The sequence below is a fragment of the Thunnus maccoyii genome, chromosome 4, assembly GCF_910596095.1.
Source record: "Thunnus maccoyii chromosome 4, fThuMac1.1, whole genome shotgun sequence".
NCBI lineage: Eukaryota > Metazoa > Chordata > Actinopteri > Scombriformes > Scombridae > Thunnus > Thunnus maccoyii.
The window spans coordinates 26,127,456-26,148,050 of record NC_056536.1 but is presented as its reverse complement, the minus strand read 5'-3'; the positions used below and the strand labels follow the sequence as shown (position 1 = coordinate 26,148,050).

At 39.1% G+C, this 20,595-nt stretch overlaps 2 protein-coding genes across 11 annotated transcripts in view; both read left to right on the top strand.

The window, feature by feature from the left end:
• LOC121895163 (kelch-like protein 12) overlaps positions 1–9,101 on the top strand; it is a 125,052-nt gene extending 115,951 nt beyond the window's left edge. For 5 of the 7 annotated variants that reach the window (XM_042408066.1, XM_042408063.1, XM_042408064.1 and 2 more), the window contains 11 exons: positions 2,328–2,554; positions 2,841–2,994; positions 3,167–3,384; positions 4,200–4,349; positions 4,468–4,582; positions 4,663–4,769; positions 4,854–5,049; positions 5,202–5,360; positions 5,466–5,564; positions 5,642–5,828; positions 8,063–9,101. In XM_042408066.1, coding sequence (XP_042264000.1) covers positions 2,328–2,554; positions 2,841–2,994; positions 3,167–3,384; positions 4,200–4,349; positions 4,468–4,582; positions 4,663–4,769; positions 4,854–5,049; positions 5,202–5,360; positions 5,466–5,564; positions 5,642–5,828; positions 8,063–8,189 — 1,739 coding nt within the window. In that variant the 3' untranslated portion in view covers positions 8,190–9,101. Of the gene's footprint in view, positions 1–835; positions 1,237–1,334; positions 1,443–2,327; positions 2,555–2,840; positions 2,995–3,166; positions 3,385–4,199; positions 4,350–4,467; positions 4,583–4,662; positions 4,770–4,853; positions 5,050–5,201; positions 5,361–5,465; positions 5,565–5,641; positions 5,829–8,062 lie in introns of those variants that run through there. The other 2 variants (XM_042408067.1, XM_042408069.1) reach the window with 2 other exon arrangements.
• A 27-nt stretch (positions 9,102–9,128) lies between these two features.
• The window catches only part of tuba5 (tubulin alpha 5), an 11,700-nt gene continuing 233 nt past the window's right edge, over positions 9,129–20,595 (top strand). The window contains exons 1-6 of one of the 4 annotated variants that reach the window (XM_042408073.1): positions 9,129–9,204; positions 12,001–12,281; positions 14,830–15,055; positions 18,468–18,616; positions 19,544–20,224; positions 20,300–20,595. The exon at positions 20,300–20,595 is cut by the window's right edge and continues 233 nt beyond it. In XM_042408073.1, coding sequence (XP_042264007.1) covers positions 12,279–12,281; positions 14,830–15,055; positions 18,468–18,616; positions 19,544–20,224; positions 20,300–20,595 — 1,355 coding nt within the window. In that variant the 5' untranslated portion in view covers positions 9,129–9,204; positions 12,001–12,278. Of the gene's footprint in view, positions 9,205–12,000; positions 12,282–12,556; positions 12,945–14,829; positions 15,056–15,147; positions 15,202–18,467; positions 18,617–19,543; positions 20,225–20,299 lie in introns of those variants that run through there. The other 3 variants (XM_042408071.1, XM_042408070.1, XM_042408074.1) reach the window with 3 other exon arrangements.

Below are 20,595 nucleotides of genomic sequence, written 5' to 3'. Positions count from 1 at the left end.
AATTGAACTATTCATCATTATATAAGAATTGAAAGTTCAAACTTGAATCTAATTTAAGTAAATTTAAGTACATAGTGCTGATAATAACTCTCTTTCACTTTTCATTTTAAGTGAAAAGTCCCCCGCCACTCAAAAATATGTTTTTCTTCTTGTTCCTACAGTTGGATGTTTGAGCTTCACTGTGCAGAATGATGTATGTGCAGAGTTTGACACTAGAAGGCTGTTTTCACATTCATCTGCTGAAAGTGGAAAGTTTCTCTGTGCTCATTGAAAATTGGATTTTAAGAGGTTTTACTTGTAACATCACAAGTAGTTTGGAAGCCAATCATGGTCCAATATATTCAACTTACACAAGTCTGATGTGGCAACTTGAAGCCTCCAATGCACAAACACTGAGAATGTACCTTGCAGTGAAGCAGGAGACATTGTGTGTCCAACAGTTAAACTTTGGAGATATTTGCATATTTATAGATTCTGGATTTTTTTTTAATGAGGGAGAAGGAGGCGATGCCATTTTAGGCATGTTTAACAAGATACTTGAACTTTTTGTGGGGAAAAACATATCAGACACAAATTATTATTCAAAGTAGAGTATTTTATATACATTGTAAAACAGCCCTGGAGGGGATCTTTAAGTAAATGTAAGTACATTGTGCTGATAATACCTCTCTTTCACTCTTTTAAGGGAAAATTTGAATGCGGGACTTTCTCTTTTACAGTATTTTTTATTGTGCAGCATTATTAGTTTTGAGTACTTCTTCTACCACTGCCAATACCAACACTCCCAGTTAGAGGAAGGGTGAAAATGAAGCCCGGTTCCCCCCAAAATCACTAAATCCGCCCCCGTGCAACATGAACGCGCGTCAAAGGCGTCTTGTTTCTGCGTCCGTGCGGCCCGCTGGAGCGCGCACGTACACTGACGTAACGGTCTGTTTACGTCCAATCTGTGGAGTCTCTCTGCTGTTGCTGTGACCTGCTGCAGTTTAGTCAACGAAATATTGTAGCTGGCTTTAAAAACAGAAAAGCGTAACGGGAATAATATGACACTCATTTGAAAGCTCAGACATATGTGTCCTCAAGCAGGCTTCGCAGAGGTTGATCTGACAGAGGTCGTCATGGATTAGCTGTAGTTTTCTTTCTCCAGACAAGCAAGAGCTGGGACAAGGGACTGTTTTTTTTTTAGCTAGCAAAGCAACTTAGCCAGACGTTTTGAATCAGCTTTACTACAAGCGACAGGTACTATGCAAATTCTTGACAAGTTCCTCTGTGTGTGTCGCTTCATGTGTTGTCCTCCTCCGGCCGGCTGCTCACTTTATGTGTCTGTATTTTCTTAGTTGTTGTCTAGCGTTGGCGTTAGCGCTCAGCTGTCGTTGGCTGCTAGCTGATGTGTAGCTATAGTTACTGCCTCCCAGTGGTGGAAAAAGTATTCAGATCTTTTAACGGTAAGTTGTTTTAGCTATTCCACAATGCAAACAACACTCCCGTCTTCAAACCACAAGACCTGCATTCAGAAGTTTACAGACTCAAGTATCAGCAGTGGGAAAAAAGTAATTATGTATCGTGAAGAAAGCAGTATTTCAGTCTGTTCAATGTCATTATGTTAACATAAAATCTCATAATCTTATATTTGCATATCTGATTTGGCACGTTACATTAACACAACTGTTAATATTATTAATTGCACGCTGCATATACTGTTTACACGATCAACATTCGTACATTCCTGTTCAATATTTTTTACATTTAATTTCATTCTCCTCAATTTAAAATTTAAACCTGTAGCAGCTCTTCTCACAGGATATATTTTACATGTTTTTTTTATTGTAGATTTCTTTTTTCTCTTTTTTATATTATTTAGGATTACTTAATTACCTGCAAGAAGTATTTTAATATTGTAGGTGGTTTAACTGCTTAGCATATTTAAAACAGCATATTTGTATCTGTTTATCAGATGTTTTGCATAGAAAATCTTAGTAGTACTAAGAATAGTACTATATCTTGTACTTAGTAGTACACAATATAATATTAATATTTCTTATATATTTACTTTATTATCACAGAAGACTAAAGAAACCAGAAAATTTTTTTCTTAAAAAATGGCTCCAAATGATTAATCAATGATCAAAATAGTTGCCAATTAATTTAATAGTTGCAGCTCTACATCAAATATGTATAATTTGTGTCTCACACACATTACACACCTATGTTGTGTGCACACACAGTATAGACACAAACACATACAGTAAGTGCTGTATGACTTTTACGCTCAGTGTGTAAAAATTATAAGAATTATTGTCTTCTAAAAATCTTTGTGTTATTTCTTTTAGATTCCTGGAGCAGTTTGAGATCCTTGAGAGATTCTCAAGGCGACATGGCTCCCAAAGACATCATGACCAACTCCCATGCCAAATCCATCCTTAATGCGATGAACTCACTACGCAAGAGCAACACACTCTGCGATATCACTCTGAGGGTGGAGAACACAGATTTTCCAGCTCACCGGATTGTCTTGGCTGCCTGCAGCGACTACTTTTGTGCCATGTTCACCAGTGAGGTAATTCTGAAAATGTTGGTTATTTATTGACTCTTCAGTACTGAAGAAACATGATGAATTCTGTGCCTCTACATATTGAATTAAGAGAATAAGGGTATCTAATATGACCGGGTTACATATCTGATATGATGTTTATTATCTCCTTTTTTGGCCTCTAAGATAAATTTTAGATTTTACAGTTGAGCCTCATGCAAGATGATTATGAGAACTGCAACAGGATAAAACTTGATGCTCGTAAGTTATATGTTTCTTGTAATTACACCTGATAATCTCTGTTTATCTGCAGCTTGCAGAAAAGGGAAAATCTTTCGTCGACATTCAGGGGCTCACAGCATCAACTATGGAGATCCTGTTGGATTTCGTCTACACCGAGACTGTGCTAGTTACCGTGGAAAATGTACAAGAACTGCTCCCTGCAGCATGTTTGCTTCAGCTCAAAGGTAGGAGCGCCTGCCGTACCGAGATTTTGTGTGCTTAAGCCAGCTGATATCGCTGTGAGTACAGGCACAGCAAGGCATGGCTCAGATGAGTGATTGGAGAATCATGTGTGGGATTTGTCAGAATTTGAATGATACATGTGTTTGTTTACAGATGTATTTTTGTTTTCCTCAGGGGTAAAAAGAGCGTGTTGTGATTTTTTGGAGAGTCAGCTTGATCCCACCAACTGTCTGGGTATTCGGGACTTTGCTGAAACTCACAATTGCCTTGACCTGATGCAGGCGGCTGAGCTCTTTTCCCAGAAGCATTTCTCCGAGGTGGTCCAGCATGAGGAGTTCATGCTGCTCAGCCAGACAGAAGTCGAAAAGCTTATAAAATGTGATGAAATCCAGGTAAGAAAACTGGATGACTTCAGGCATTGAGCTTTTTGGTGTTATCATCACGTGCGCAACGGCGGCTGCTTGATCTGTTGTTGCTGAATATTTATTATTTGAATCACCTGAAACCTGTTAAATTAATGACATATCTGCTCTTCGATACATCTTAATACCTGCAGAATTGGTGTTAAGATGAAAAATGACTTTCGCAGTATGAACTGAGCTTGACTTTCACAGCTTTCATATTGTCTTTCAAACCCCTGAATACTTAAAGAGAAAAGCAAGTACAAACCTGCTGTAATCTCAGTGAGTGGGCCCCCCCAATACCGCTCACCACTGTGGAGGGGGGGGGGGGCTGACAATGAAATTGCAGAGAAGAAAACCTGATTTAGGTTTGCCTGTGTGCCCAGGAAATTCCTGTTCCCAACCACACACCTTGTGTTGTGTAAACACAGTTATTATCACATGATGATTTATAGATCATCAATTCACTCAGAAGGTCCTTCCTGTCATTTTTGTTGTGTTTTTTAAAATAAAACTAGACTATACATGTAAATCACAGTCACGCATAATTTGCCTTCAGTAAAACTATTTTAGTTTCGTGTCATCTTTCTCATGTGAGGAATTTAGGGTGTAAATTTGTGGCTTGTTTTACCTTTAAGAAGACTGTTCTGTCGCACGTTATTTCTTTGCAGTTACTGAAATAATTGCAATCGATAAACAATTAATAGTCAAAAATGGACACTAATGAATATTGTGCAGCATTTTTAACTACAGTTGTCAGCTAATTGTTTAGTTAATGTGTGGATTTATATGCTGTCTATATGTAGGTGGACTCGGAGGAGCCGGTATTTGAAGCAGTGTTAAACTGGGTCAAACACAACCGAAAAGAGAGAGAGCCCTATCTGCCAGACATGCTCGAGTTTGTTCGGATGCCGCTGCTGACCCCCCGCTATATTACAGATGTCATTGATGTTGAGGTGAGCCCGACAGCAGGTTCTTCTGTAATAACACTCTTAAGCTTCCAATGAAGGGTTATCTACTGAAGCGTTCATTACATTTACCGTCGTAATTAAGCAAGTTTTGACACGTTTTTAGCCCCTCATTCGGTGTAGCCTGCCATGTCGAGACCTTGTTGATGAGGCCAAGAAATTCCACTTAAGACCGGAGCTGAGGAGTGAGATGCAGGGTCCACGCACACAAGCCAGATTAGGTAGGTTTTAACAACTATATTTATTTATCTATTTTGTAATTCACACTGTTGTCGGTAATAAAATGAATTTTTTTTTTCAGGTGCCAAAGAAGTCCTGCTGGTTATAGGTGGGTTTGGCAGCCAACAATCACCAATAGACATAGTTGAGAAATATGATCCAAAAACTCAAGAATGGAGCTTTCTTCCTGTAAGTATTTAAGATTTTAAAGATTTTATGTTGTTGTTTTTATCACAGCAGGTTTGACTAATACAGGACTAATTTTCTTTATAGAACATTGCACGGAAAAGGCGTTACGTCGCCACAGTGTCGCTCCACGATCGGGTTTATGTGATCGGGGGCTACGACGGTCGGTCGAGGCTCAGCTCTGTGGAGTGCCTGGACTACACGGCGGACGAGGACGGTGTTTGGTACACTGTCGCTACCATGAATGTACGTCGTGGCCTCGCTGGGGCCACAACACTCGGAGGTGAGGAGGGTTTCTCTGCCAAATGACTCACACCTCCACTGTTTTTTTCTTCCCGTGAAATCCCCCTGAGAATGTTTTCCTCTCTCTCAGAAAAGTAAACAATGTGAGTAAAGTTGTGGTTTTTCATTTTGTTCCTTCTTGACTCTCGACAGATATGATCTATGTTGCCGGTGGCTTCGACGGCAGCCGGCGCCATACCAGCATGGAGCGATACGACCCAAACATTGACCAGTGGAGCATGCTGGGAGACATGCAGACTGCAAGAGAAGGGGCTGGTCTGGTGGTGGCCAGTGGACTCATATACTGTCTAGGTACGGACACAAAATCCAAACAGCTCAGTCTTTGATAGCTTTGACACTTGAGGTCACATTGAGAAAACAAACACAGCTCATCGTTTCATTGATGTTTCCTCACAGGTGGATACGATGGCCTGAATATACTGAATTCAGTGGAGCGGTATGACCCTCACACAGGCCACTGGACCAGTGTCACACCAATGGCCACTAAGCGGTCAGGTAGGTTTTCCAGGGTAAGAAAACTGTCAGCTAACAGTCTGTGGTACTGTTTGTCTGACACCTTCATATTGTTTCAGGTGCTGGTGTGGCTTTACTCAACGACCACATCTATGTAGTAGGAGGCTTTGATGGTGTTTCGCACCTCGACTCTGTTGAGGTCTACAACATCAGAACAGACTATTGGACCACTGTAGCCAGTATGACCACTCCTCGATGTTACGTAGGAGCAACCGTTCTCCGAGGACGTCTCTACGCCATCGCCGGGTAAGGAAGGAGTGTCCTGATGTTCCTCCTGCTTTCTGTGGCAGCGGGCTTGAAGGCAGAATGAGTATGAGGATTTGTCGGTTGCAGTTCGTAAAACACAACATTCAAAGTTGGCCCCTCCACCCCGGCTCAACGACACCAGAAGTGCACGCTACGAAGCAGTTGCTACATTTTTATTTCCCCACCCCCACACCCTGTGCACGGTTATTGGCTGGGGACTCAGAAACATCTTGAACACAGCAAAATAAGAAAATACAGGCAGAGGGCGGGTTCTCTGCAGATACAGACACTGTGACTGATCCTCAATCCTACTAATCCTGCTCATTCTGCCTTTAAACGATAGGTTCAGCTTTTTTAAGTTTATCTTAATACGTTACTCAGAGACTAACTGCTGGTGTATACTATGTCAGAACTGCTTGTCGGATGATCACATAGTCTCAGCATCCCCCTCCCTCAAAACCTTTCCGATAAGGGATGGGGTGGGGTTTAGGGGCCATGTCCAACAATTTCAGTAATTTACCGAAACTGACAATCCCACATTCACACCAACGTCATGTTGTGATTGTCCAGCTATGCAGAGATGAGAAAGTATGCAGAGGTTAAACTTTTTTTTTTTTAAACTTTTTAAACAATACCATGTTTCCTCCTCCTCTATGACACGTTTTCTTTGGAACCACTATAAATACATTTGATTACCGGCGAGGTCTGGTTGCAAACTGTTTTTTTTTTTTTTTTTCCGAGCATAATCCGACCCTTGTGGGTTGCGGTAATTGCTCCTCCCCTTCGAGTGATACCCTGGTAAAACTAAACTACAAGAAATGAGGCACAAAATTCATGGTCCTTGTTCTGTGTAAAAATACTTTCTAAAGTTAATCCAAAGCAAATATGGACCTTCAGCAGTGAATTATCCAAAATCAACCATGCAACTAACAGGACGTATCGATCCCCTGCAACTAAGCGAGGAAATGCTTTTCAGGGAAATGCAAAAAGGGAACTTTGTGCTGAAAAGGTTGTAACTTTGGAAGACACACACTTGATTGTAACTTCAGACCACTGAAACCTCAGAATGCAGTTTTACACAGAACAAGGACTGTGGACCTCGTTCCTCTTCCCGTTCATGGCTACTAAAGAGAGGAGGAATGATCACAGCATCAAACTTGTCCTTTAAATGGAGGCTAGATTGAACATACATGATATATATATATATATATATGTTTGTTTGCACCAAATAAAATACTTCACATGTACCGAAAGATACAATACAACACTTCCATGCATGTCTCCTCTGTTTAGCCGTGTTCAGATTAACGTTAGTGTTGCTTGGAAAAAAAAACAACAACATAATTTAATTCATTTGAATGACGCCGGTCCAGTGGAGGTGTAGATGCACAAGGCTCCAGCTGAATAAACGCAGAGTCAACATGTTCAACTTATGATGCAACATAATGCAGTGTGACCAATCAAATACATGCAAGCTCACATCCCTGGTTGGTTACTTTGTAGCGTGAACGCCGTATTTCTATTGTTAGCCTTGCAATCAGTGAGACAAAAGATGAAATAATTGCCATTGTGATAACTCTCTAGAGTTGTAAAATCCTGTTTCTCAGTATTAGAAACTTCTCTGCAGTGTTTTTGCGTCTGATAAGCCTTCGAACTTGCATTTTTTTTAAAACTCAGGACCAGTTTTGTAATGTAATTATTCATTCAGTCTAATTACAATCCTTATTAGTTCTACTGAATAACCTCTTTTTTTTTTTTTAGATCTTGATACTAAGGATGATATAAAACAAAGTGCATTTCATTCTGCTTTCATTTTACTCACATAACTGACAAATTCTTTCATGTTCATCAATACCAACATAACATCACGTTTCCAGATGTAGTAGAATAATAAACAGGGTCTGGTGAAGAATTTAAATGAGTTACAGAGAAAATCTACAAGTGAATCAGTCTTCTTTTTTGTCTTCTTACCTAAGTTCAGATGTAGTAATTAAGTTGTTCTTTATGTCTCCGCAGTACAAACACACTAAGACAGCTGTATCATGAAACTTGACAGAAGTTTCAACATCTGAATTAAGTTTTGATTGAACATGCCGCAACAGGCCAATCCAAGTGTAGTAACTTGTTCTGCCTTTTAGTATTATATTCAGTTCGACTTGAAAGCGCGACACAGTGCTTTTTGTTGTGGTTCAAACTCTCAGTTCCTCTCTGTTTGTCTCATATCTCTTTTTTAGATACGATGGGAACTCTCTTCTCAGCAGTATCGAATGTTACGATCCAGTTATCGACTCGTGGGAGGTTGTTACCTCCATGGCGACGCAACGGTGTGACGCAGGCGTCTGTGTTCTACGAGAAAAGTGATCTTTTGCCAAGAAAATGAACCACAAGAGGAAAAGCAGCAAGGAGGACAGGCAGCTAGACTTTGATAAAAATGCTACTAAAACAGAGCCAACAAAGGGAGATGTTTGTTTGTTCGCCAGTATGCAAATAGGAACTCTCAAAAAAGAAAAAAGAAAAAAACCCTCTTGAATGCAGCCGTTCGGGCTGCCTCCTCCGCTGGATGGTTAACCCTTCACCACTTGGACTGCGCAACAGAGATTAAGCTTCGCCGCGGTAGACTTCTTCTCAAAATGAGGCCTCCGAGGAGTCCATCACCACTTGCATGACTCTCTTCAGTGGTCCTTGTTGCTGTCGTTACCTGTGAGATTATTTTTTCAGTTTGTCTTCAAAGTGCAATATATTTCTACTCATCACAAGAAAACAGAAAAGATGGAGCAGATTTAGACTCCAGTTGCTGCTATATGCCTTATATGACTTTGGCCTACATCGAACAGTGAACATCCATGTTGCCTCCCATTTGACTTTGACGATAGTTGCATCGGCTTGTTATCGAGTGTACTCACGTGGCATTTGCGAGGTCATTAATGGGTCAGTAATTCAGCCCCTTTTTGTAATTCTTCCTGTAAACAGTGCTTTTACATTCAAATCACTTTATTACAAAAGATTTATTACTTATTGTTGCTCTCAGAATATATATTTAGAGATGAATATTGTTTTAGAAAATGACTGAATTGTAACAGTTAAGTCTGATTATTTTGTCCCATTATTTGGCAAAACTGAAAAAATCACAAAGTAATAAATGAGGTGCATGTGATTTTTTTTTTTTTTTTTTTTTTTTTCTTCAGCTTATAAGTTTGGACATCATGTACATGTAGGACACAAAGTCCTGCCATCACTGTTGCCTGGGAAGTGAATAAACACACTGAGAACTGACACTTTTTTTTTTTCATCTGTGGTGCATCGTCTCAGCGTACGAACACCTGTCAAGTGACGCAGAGAGACTAAAACGCTTCACATGTCGACTGCTGAGTCAGTGGTAAGAAAACTCATCTTTCACATCCACATTTCAAATGTAAAGAAACCGTTCAGCCACTCGGAGCAGTTTGATGTCTCACATTCACCAAACTGCATTTTAATCGTTCCACACATGTTTCAGGACATATAAAAATCATCTGTTCAGAATATTAACTTGTACATGATGTCTTCTTTTCTACAAAAAAAGTTCAGTTACCATGTTTAATATCCTTTCAATGACATCGACTGCTTCCTCATTGAAAAATCCAGAATCTACAAATATGCAAATATTATTAATCTCACAAGTTGAAATGATGGACACATTGTGTTTGTGCACTGGAGGCTTCAAGTTTCCACATCACACATGTATAAAGTGATTATTGGACTCATGATTGGCTCCAAACTAGTTGTGATGTCATAAATCATGCTCAAGTCCCTCTCCGCTCAAAAATGCGTTTTGATTCTCGTTATATTTGAATTTTTATTGACTCTGGATTTTTTTTAATGAGGGAGAAGGAGTAGATGTCATTTTAAGGGTTTTAACTTGATAATTGAAAAGAAAACCCATATCAGACACAAATAATTATTCAAAGCAGAGTATTTTATATATACATCTTAAAACATGTATGGAGAGGAACATTAAACTCAGATTTTCAGTGAGCTCAGAGAAACTTCTTCAGCAGATGAATGTGAAAACAGCCCCCTAGTGTCAAACTCTGCACATGCATCATTCTGCACAATGAAGGGGGAATTTAATATCTCCATTTAAATATGAGGAAACAGGAAAAACTGAATTCAGACGTCTCTCATGTCACCAAACACCTGGTTTCACTCTCTCCAACCTCTCGGGGATGACAGCTGTGTTGGTCTTTGAATGATAATATTCCCCCTTTAATAAAAAAAAAGTCTAACTTTCCGTGCTAGTAAAATGTCTACCAGTAGATTTTCTGAGGGGTCACCTTTCTGCCACCAACTGTATTTCCAAAGAAAACATGATCTGATGACTTGATAAAACGGTTGAATACCATCTGAAAAGTGTTTCCAGTAATCCATTGAATTAGGCAATCAGTTACTCTTTAACCTGTGTTTCGTAAGAAAGATCATCTTCACTCAACCAGTGAGAGTAAACCTGCAAGGTTAGTACATCTGTCAGTATGTTTATTCTGATAAATGGAGCATTAAGATTGAACACCAGATTGGTATTCAATGGTAAATTTGGATAATCACCAAATGACAAAACATCTCAATTTCACCAACGTCTGCACTTTCATGTCCAATTTTTAAAAATTAAAGATACAATAGGAGGATAAATTACTCTTCAATGAGTACAAAAACTCTTTCACTGTTTTATTTATCTGATTAAAACTTTAAAATAATAGTTTTATTGCAGTTAAACTACAAATTATTTTCTTCGCTATGTTCTTATTTTCCATCATTGCAGTCCTCTAAACTTTACGTCAGTGCTGGAAAAAAAAATATGATGTGTTGTTATAAACTACTACAATATATAAACTTTAAATCAGCCTCATTTAGATCACCTGCAACATTAAAATGCATCAGTAATATTAATTTAATAACATACTAAAATATAAAGAAACCATTCTTATTGAGTACTTTTACTTTTGATATATAAGTAAATTTGCCACTTTTGTTCTTTGATACATGATTTTTAATGCAGGACTTGAGTCGTATTCAGTGTTTTTCTGCATCTACTCAAGTGGCTAAATTAAGTTTTTAAAACGCATCACAAAATGCTGTGAACGCTGCTTATACAATTTCAAATAATTCTACAAAAATAAAGAAGACCAATTAATAACTTAAACAAATAATCTTCACAATTACATTTTCCAAACTTCACGTCTACAACAACATTCGTAAATCAACTGTGGTTGAGGAAGAATCCAGAGTCTTTACTCAAGTAAACGTACCAATTATAAAAATACTCCATTACAAGTAAAAGTCTTGCATGTTAAGATTTATTCACGTATTCTCAGCAAAATGTACTTAAAATGATCAAAAGTACTCATAATGCAGGGAAATGACCCCTGTGAGTGTTGAGTTATTATTATATATTATATTATTGGATTATTACACATTAATGTGTATTTTAATGCCGTCGCTGACTGTGCTGAAGCTGTTACAAACAGCTGTACTCATGGGTGGTTCATTTTATAACAGTACATTTTGTTTTACCGGCCCATCAGATATTTTATATTTAAAGTATTAATCAGCAAAGTAATTAGTAACTATTGCTGTCAAATAAGTGTAGTTGAGGAAAAAGTACAATATTTGCCTCTGAAAGGTGGTGAAGTAGAAATAATAAGTAGCAAAATTAAATGGAAAAATACTCAATTAAAGTGCCTCAAATTGTACTCAGTTTGTACTTAGTTACTTTCCACCTCAATAAATTACCGACAAAACGTGTGGGCCTGCTGAATAACGCTGGAGAGATCAGAGTAAATACTAATTATATGATCCACGGCTTTTGAGACGAAGTCAGAAAACAACTCAAACAACAACTCAAAAATGCAACAGCCATTCCTGTTTCGAAACACCTACACACCAGAATATCTCAGCGTTTCGTCGAGTCATTTGATGGAAAGAATGATTCGAATGATTCTCAAATCATCGTTCTATGTATGACTCACTTTTCCACTTTTCACAACTCACGCAGCTCAGAAGTTTTCTTTCTTTCTGAAGAAGCTACTTATGACACCACTGTAAGATGATGTTTATTGATAATCAGTGAGACAATTAATGTGTAAAATGAAATGTGAAAGATGACAAAATCTGAAGTTTTCTGTCTGAATTATGCCAGTAAAAACAAGAAGAAGGTGACTAAAACAACACTTTGAGGGAGAGGTAGCTTCATGTGGGAGGAAAGTCTTCATCCCTCCCCCTGCATGTACTGTACACCCTCCTCAGTCACTGACACACAGCGCGGTGAGAACGTCTGCACGTATAAAGAGCGACTGGAGACACGTTACCCGTCCTGGGACACTGCAGAGGAATTAGACAGTCAGTCCGGAGCTCCGCTGACTGACTAACAACTTACAGTTTCTCATAAAACCAACTACTCATATCATCTGGAGCAACATGGTAAGAAAATCTCATTGCAAAAAGTTAAATATTTGATCATTTGTTGTAAAAATGTACTGAGACATTCTGTGATTTTACACTAAAAATTAACTTACTTTTCCTTTTTCTATAAAACTAATACACCATATGATTCTTACTGTTACTGTGAAATCTCCACGACTTTTTAAAAATGATGTGCAAGGAAAAACTATGCATTAATTCATCATTATATCCAAACTATGAAAACATGAGACATTGCACATTACACGTATTTTACATTAAAAGATGCGGCTGTTTGTGTTAACATGCATGTCTTTTGAAGACTTGAATGATGTCTTCTTTGCATTTTGTGTGTTAATAGTCTAATTAATGCACAGTAATAATAACTGACAGGCTGTTTACGGTAGACGAGCAACAAGAGGAGCTAAAAGTTTCATCTTCAGCCTGAATGAATCTGAACAGATTCAACCTGTCTCTTTGTAGGCTTGTAGATGATTTCTTTTTGTGAACATTTTAATATTTTTATTGGCGTTCGTGTTCCAAACTTTCGTCCAACCATGTCTTACAAATGTCACTCAACAGCAGAAAATCATCTTGGGGGTTGTTCTTCCTCCAGGGAAAACAAAAGCAGAAATTCTCAACATGTTGAAACAAGACTGCTGGAAAGACTTGGAAAATGCAACAGTTGAGTTCTGGCATAAAGCCTGCCCTGCTTTGACGTTGTTTACACTAAACAATTGCGAAAAAAGCGCACGAATATAACAAACAATGCTGTGTATCATCAGACATTTTTGCTTTGCACGCTGAGCTGCTGTGTATGGAAGCAAAAAAAGGCCAAAATAACTTGAATTTTTACAGACAAATCAACATAACTGAATACTTCTGTTAAAATGTAATTACCACTAAATTTATGGGCCCAGCAATTAAATAGTTTACTTTAAAAACCATCTGTCTGATTTTATATGGTTTGAATTAAACAAGTGGTGCAAATTCTAAAACTTGACTTCTGTTTTTTCCAAATTCACAAATTTCGATAAAAAAATTTCAAGTGTCTCAGTCTGAACGTCTCTTTCTTGGTAAGTGGTGACGCCTGGTGTCATCTTGTGTTTGGCTGAATCCAAATGTCCCCCCTCTAGACCTGCAGACTGAGCCCTTGAGGACTTCAGCCGTACATATCGTGACGTCTTCACCGTCATCACATCAAGTCTGTGAGGGCCCTGAGCTGCGAGGGGATAAAAATGCGAGACGAGACTTAAGACCTCCTGTGTTTCCATGGAGATATATTGAAATTCCTGACGCTGTTCACTCATTTCAAAGTGGTTTTCTGAACAGTTCTTGGCGGTTTGATATGTGCAGGTTTACTGCTTTACACTCAACAAATCTGCTCAGAACGCTCAGTGAGATTTTCTCTTTACATGAGCTGCTAAACGCTGCTAATATTATATTCACATTAAATCTTCACTGAGGAGCTTCACATTGTAGACGGACAAAAAAACAACCTTTACCTTTCTGTGCAGGTGATCGTTAGAGCCTGGAAGCAGCACGGCTTTCGCTCTCTGACACTCGGCTGCTGCTTCAGCTTTTTCCTCTTTCCCACAGACGGCCCTTTTGATTTGGTTATGTTGGTTTAGTGGTTTACTTTGCGTCTATGCAGCCTTACAACACTCACACACTCTCCGATCACGCATCACATGCACCACTGATATCACTAATTTCCATATCCCATACTTAAAACATTCAGTTAACGCTTTAATTTGGTTTAATGTGGTTAATAAACTTATCTCGTTAAAACAAGAGCCGGACCATGACAATCTTTTGACTGACAAAATGTAACCTAGTAGGAGATCTGATAGATTTCATTCAGATTCAGTTGTCTGTCTTTGGTTAAAGTTTAAATTTATTATCTTGGTGTCTGAACTTCACTAATTCAACTTCAGCAACTTGTTTTGTTTTTTTTTACCTGACTTGACGTTTATGATCAAAATTTGACTCACTGAATTTGAACAACTTGAGTATAACAAATGGACAAAACATTTTTCTGTATGAATTTTTTTTAACCCTAAAAATAAAAAAATTCAATCAAATTTTTTACTTGAAACTTGAAGGTCAAACCTTCATAAGATGTTTTTCAAAGTAAAATATTACAACACTATAAATTAAGTGGTATTTAAATTTCAACAGTAAATATTAAAACACATTGGGGTTTTTTTTAGATTAAAATCCTTCTGGCCTTTCTTTGCTTCCATAGCTGTGCATCTTCATCCGTTTGAAATAGATATCTACACATCCATGACATTTATTTCAACAGCAGTTTTAAATTGTGATGATCATTTAAAGATCAGAGAAATTGCAAAAATATATATTTCTAACAAAATAATATTTTAAAGAAGCTCCTTGTTCATCATTCTGAGGTTTAGGTTTCCAACAGATGGCTGCGCTTACAAATCATTTAAGTCCTGGGGTATTAAAGAAGTTCAGAAGGTTGTTTTTACTGTGATACTTGATGCCTTTACTGTAATAAACTTTGTGACAGCGTCTTAACTTCCATCTGTACTGTTGTTCTGCACAGAGAGAGTGCATCTCCATCCACGTGGGCCAGGCAGGTGTGCAGACAGGTAATGCCTGCTGGGAGCTCTTCTGTCTCGAGCACGGTGTCGGTCCTGACGGCGTCTTCCTGGACGGTCCTGCAGAACCGAACTCTCGTGAGGACCCGTTCAACACTTTCTTCAACACTGGGAGCTCTGGGCGCCATGTTCCCAGAGCGATATACGTCGACCTGGAGCCCACAGTGGTTGGTGAGCAGCCACTTGTTTATTTTTACCCTCCTTATCTCAGTTTTTTTATTACCGTTCTCATCATCATATTATGTGTGGTCTTATGCGTCTAGTGTGAGCGTCTCCATCCACGCAGGTCATGCAGGTAACTGCTGAGGCGAACACAGGTATCCAAGCAACAAGTCCAGTGGTGACTCCTTTACCTTTTATTCAACACTGGCTAACATTTACTGAAGTGAATTGTGTAAATAGCAAGTTGCAGAGAGGGGAATATTGGATTGATTTTATCTCGGAAAAACCCAGTTTCCAATATGAACTTTCAATTTATGCTTAAAAAGCTTCAAACTTCAAAGATTTTTTTTGTTCAACACCGTCAATCGTTCTTCACTGAAGCTACACCACTATAAGTTTTCTTGCATTTCAATTTTTCACAAGCACTGGGATTCAAATCAGACAACTCAAGAATATAACTGAATATGTCAATAAATAATACTATTTGTCAAATAACTGGGTAATTCTTTAGATTACAGCCTGCAACCTACAGTGTAATTATTCCCAATTACAGTGTAATTTTTTTTGTACAAACACTGAATTAGTTCAGTACGTACCAATACAGACATGTTCTGTAGGTACATGGGAACAATATGTGGATTTAGGGAATAAAGAGGTAACAATATGGCAATAAAATAAATAATTTATACTGAAGGTACTTTTTAAAGTGATAAGTATTCTAATATTACAGGGTACGTATGACCTACTGAGCAACAATCTGACATTTGAGAGCTTAAAGAGAACTTATACTGTCAGTATTTTTAACCATCAGGTATTTATTCTGTTAGTACCGAGTATTGTGTTGCCATTACTGACCAATAAAGCTCGACGTTTGGGGGGAAGATGTTGTAATGAGTTTTGTAGCGCTTCATAAATCTGAGTAGAGTAAGTTGTCACTTTATGATGAGGTTTCTACGGTAAATACAGTAGAGCTGCAACAATCAGTTGATTAATCAATTAGTCGATCGATAGAAAATTTATCCAACTATCTCTCCAACTATTTTGATAATCGATTAATTGTTTTGAGTTAAGTTTAAGATAAAACACGAAAATTCTCTTGTTGCAGCTCTTTAAATGTGAATATTTTCAGGTTTCTTTAGTCTTCTATGACAGAATATCTTTAGGTTATCGACTATTATTTCAAAACAAGACATCTTAAGTTGCATCTTGGGCTTTTGGTAACAGTGATCAACATTTTCACCATTTTCTGATTTTTTTTATGGACCAAACCACTAATTGATTAATCAAGAAAATAATCAACAGATCAATCAATAATGAAAACAATCGTTAGTTGCAGCCCTAAAATACAGCTGAACTGATGATAATGTGTAGCCAAGGCAGTTATGGAAGATGATCGATTTTATGTCCTGTTACTGTACAGTATGTAACTTTATAGGCTTTTCTTTTAAAGAGAAATGAGAACTAATAAACAGCTAAAGATCACTAGAAATAAACATTTAAACAAGAACCAAAAAGCACAGACTAAAGAGGGAAAATAAAGCAGCATCATTTCAGTAAGACCGGTTACGTCCATCAGCACAATAGCAGTCATTAACAGTCCATCACTGAGTCACCAAGTGAACAAAGATCAAGCCAAAAATACAGAGAAATTAATTCCTGTGATACATAAAAGTGCCTACTCATTACACTTGTATATTAATTCTAGGGATGCACGATTTTTTGCCGATATCTGATATGCCGATATTTCCAACTCACTGTGGCCGATTGCCGATGCCGATATATGCACATATTTTTTTCCAGCTGGCTGAGGAGACTATTATGCATGCAGACATAGATTGTACTAAGTTTGATCAAGAAAGACAATATATGAAGGAAGAATCTAGGAAGACTGGATTCAGGAGCTCAGCATTAAACCTTTAATGAACCAGCCAAGTTGGTGCAGCAGTAGAGTTTTCATTGAGTTCATTAGACCGACAGGATTAATGTGTAGGATTTAATCTCTGGTCCACACTCCGGAGCAGAAGGTGGCGGTAATGCACCTAATACGCTGGTTGCCAACCGCCGTTATAAACCAAAAAGATTTTTTTTTCCAAACAGACTGGTACATCCTGTCAGCCGAGGTGTTTCCTATCTGTGCTGCCGAATTTAGCAGCTCTCAACGGACTACTTTTCTCTGACGGTCCCGGTGCTTCCTCCCACTTCACTCAGCTGCCCGTCAGACCCGCTGCTTCTTCCCACTTTAACCTGAATAACAAACCGGGGCTCTGTGCTTCGGTTGGATCCACATGGAGAGCTGAGGTTAACGTAAGCTGAGAGGCTAGCGGAGCGTTAGCCGCAGCATGACCGGAGGGAAGCACAGCCAGCAAGCCTCTGCTAGCCTCACAGCTAACGCTAGCCCCGGTTCTGCAGGTGGATCCAACCAGAGCACTGAGTCCCGGTTTGTTATTTAAGTTAAAGTGGGAAGAAGCAGCGGGTCTGACGGGCAGCTGAGTGAAGTGGAGCCTGCGGAGGAAGCACCGGGACCGTCAGGGCTGAAACAGTCCGTGGAGGGAAGCACAGTCAGGCTACGGAGGAGAAGGCAACAAATCGGCCTCTCATTATCGGCAGAAATGGCCGATGCCGATATTTCATTTTAGAGCTTTTATCGGCCGATACCGATGACGTGTCGATAATATCGTGCATCCCTTCTTAATTCATAACTATTAACAACTATTAAATGAAACATACAGCAGAAAAGCAATTAAATTATGCTGAAGGTGCAGTGTTTAGAGCAGGTACCTGTTATTTAAAAAATACCAGCAATATAAATTCTTTGTAAGTTCCCAGATTGTTATTTCCTTATTCCCTAACATCACATCTTGTTCTCTAAAACCTACATTTATGTATCAGTACGAACTGTACAGGTTCACTTTTAGTACAAAAAATTGACACTGTAAATTGGAAATAATTATGCTGTATGTTGGGGGTCGTTATCTAAATCTTATCTAAATTACACCATCCTTTAACTTAATTTAGTTTACTCCTCGATTTATTTTTCACTAGTTCACTTTATTTTATTTGTTTTCCTATTTTTGCGGAGTCTTGGGGGCACACATTTAATCATTTATGTATTTCCTATTTTCCCAAGCAACATTTCCCATTTTCATAATGCTTTGATGATATTATACACTCTATTCTAGATATCGTGTTCATCATTTTATACACAATTCCCAAACAGTCAGCCTGATATAGTCGGTACCTTTGGATATGTAAAGTTAGTTATGAGTTTGAAACATTATTGGACCCACCAGTGGGTTTAAAAGCTTAGAGATAATGTGACAGTTCAGAGATAATGTGACAGTTTAGAGATACTGTGACAGTTATGTAAATCAAGCTGTGGTTTGATTTGAATGTCCTCTCTGAACAAAATCTTTCTCCTCAGATGAAGTGAGGGTTGGAAAATACAGAGAGCTCTTCCACCCGGAGCAGCTGATCTCTGGAAAGGAGGATGCAGCCAACAACTACGCTCGCGGCCATTACACTGTCGGGAAAGAGATCATCGATGGGGTCATGGAGCGCATCCGCAAAATGGTCAGCAATAATAATAAAACCAAATGACAAAATGACTGCTGATTACAGTGAATTTTCCTGATTCAAAAATGGTTTTCATATGAACAAATTTCAGTGTGCCCTTTGCAGAAATAATTAGGCAAACAAAGAAAAAACATTACGTTACAGGTGGTAGTTAATTTTGATCTTCATGAGATGTTCCTGTGACCGACTAGCACCTGACTGAAAATACTGGCTGTGTATGAGGAGTTCTGTTTAAAGAAAAAAACACTGTTATTAACATTTTTACAACTAAAATGTCTGAACTTTTACTTAATGGAGTTTGTTCTATATCACTAATAATGTATTGTATTGTATTCATACTATATTGCTTATTTTACATAAGTAAAACATCTCAATACTTCTTCCATCGCTGTTCACTATGATTGTTTGAACCACTTAAACTCTGTGATTCATGTTCACAAACATGTAATTATCATCATCATCATCGTCATCATCATCATTGTCATCATAACCGTAATAATCATCATAATACTCATTATAAATATATGTAATTAGTACCACACTTTCCATTCATGGTGAAACTCAAAGTGTGGAAAGCGTGAGTATGAAAGTTTGTTCTTAATCTTTGAAATGGTCATTTGACAAAAAAAAATCTTGACTCAAAGTCTACTTACTGTCTTTTTCCAGAGCTTGCAACCACATCCCACAGTCTTCATCAGCAGACGTAGTTTGCTCGGCTTTCATTGTCTCTGTCAAAAGTCGTCCTTAAAGAAAGACAGAGGTTATAGATCACATGATGACCACTGAGCAAACTCTATCCACTGATGAAGACCATGAGATGTGGTTGAAAGCTTTTTTTTTTGGTCTAATATATGGAAATATTGTTCCTAAGTGAAGTTTTTAGACTTATCGGAGACCGTCCTGTCCTTCTGTCCCCCTCATCAGACGGACCAGTGCACAGGCCTGCAGGGTTTCCTGGTCTTCCACAGCTTCGGAGGGGGAACCGGCTCTGGCTTCACCTCCCTGCTGATGGAGCGTCTGTCTGTAGACTACAGCAAGAAATCCAAGTTGGAGTTTGCTGTTTACCCAGCTCCCCAGGTATCCACTGCTGTGGTGGAGCCCTACAACGCCATCCTGACCACCCACACCACCTTAGAGCACTCTGACTGCGCCTTCATGGTGGACAACGAGGCCATCTATGACATATGTCGCCGCAACATGGATATTGAGAGTCCTGGTTACATCAACCTCAACAGGTTGATTGGTCAGATCGTTTCCTCGATCACCGCCTCCCTTCGTTTCGATGGCGCCCTCAATGTTGATCTGATGGAGTTCCAGACCAACCTGGTCCCGTTTCCACGTATCCACTTCCCTCTGGTGACCTACTCGCCCATCATCTCCGCCGAGAAGGCTTACCACGAGCAGCTGACCGTGTCAGAGATCACAAGTGCCTGCTTCGAGCCGACCAATCAGATGGTCAAGTGTGATCCTCGACACGGCAAGTACATGGCCTGCTGCATGCTGTACCGAGGTGATGTCGTCCCCAAGGATGTCAACACCGCCATCGCGAATATAAAGACGAGACGCTCCGTTCAGTTCGTCGACTGGTGCCCCACCGGCTTCAAGGTGAGTGACATTATGAAGGTAAGAGGTGAAACTTGAGATGCTTTATATTTCTGATCGTCCTATTTGTCTCAACAGGTCGGCATTAATTATCAGCCTCCGACCGCAGTTCCTGGTGGAGACCTGGCCAAGGTCCAGAGGGCCGTGTGCATGCTGAGCAACACCACCGCCATCGCTGAGGCCTGGTCTCGTCTCGACCACAAGTTTGACCTAATGTACGCTAAACGTGCCTTCGTCCACTGGTACGTGGGTGAAGGCATGGAGGAGGGAGAGTTTGCAGAAGCCAGAGAGGACCTGGCCTGTCTCGAAAGAGATTACGAGGAGTTGGGTCAAATGAATCCCGATTCTGAAAACGATGACGAAGGCGAAGAATA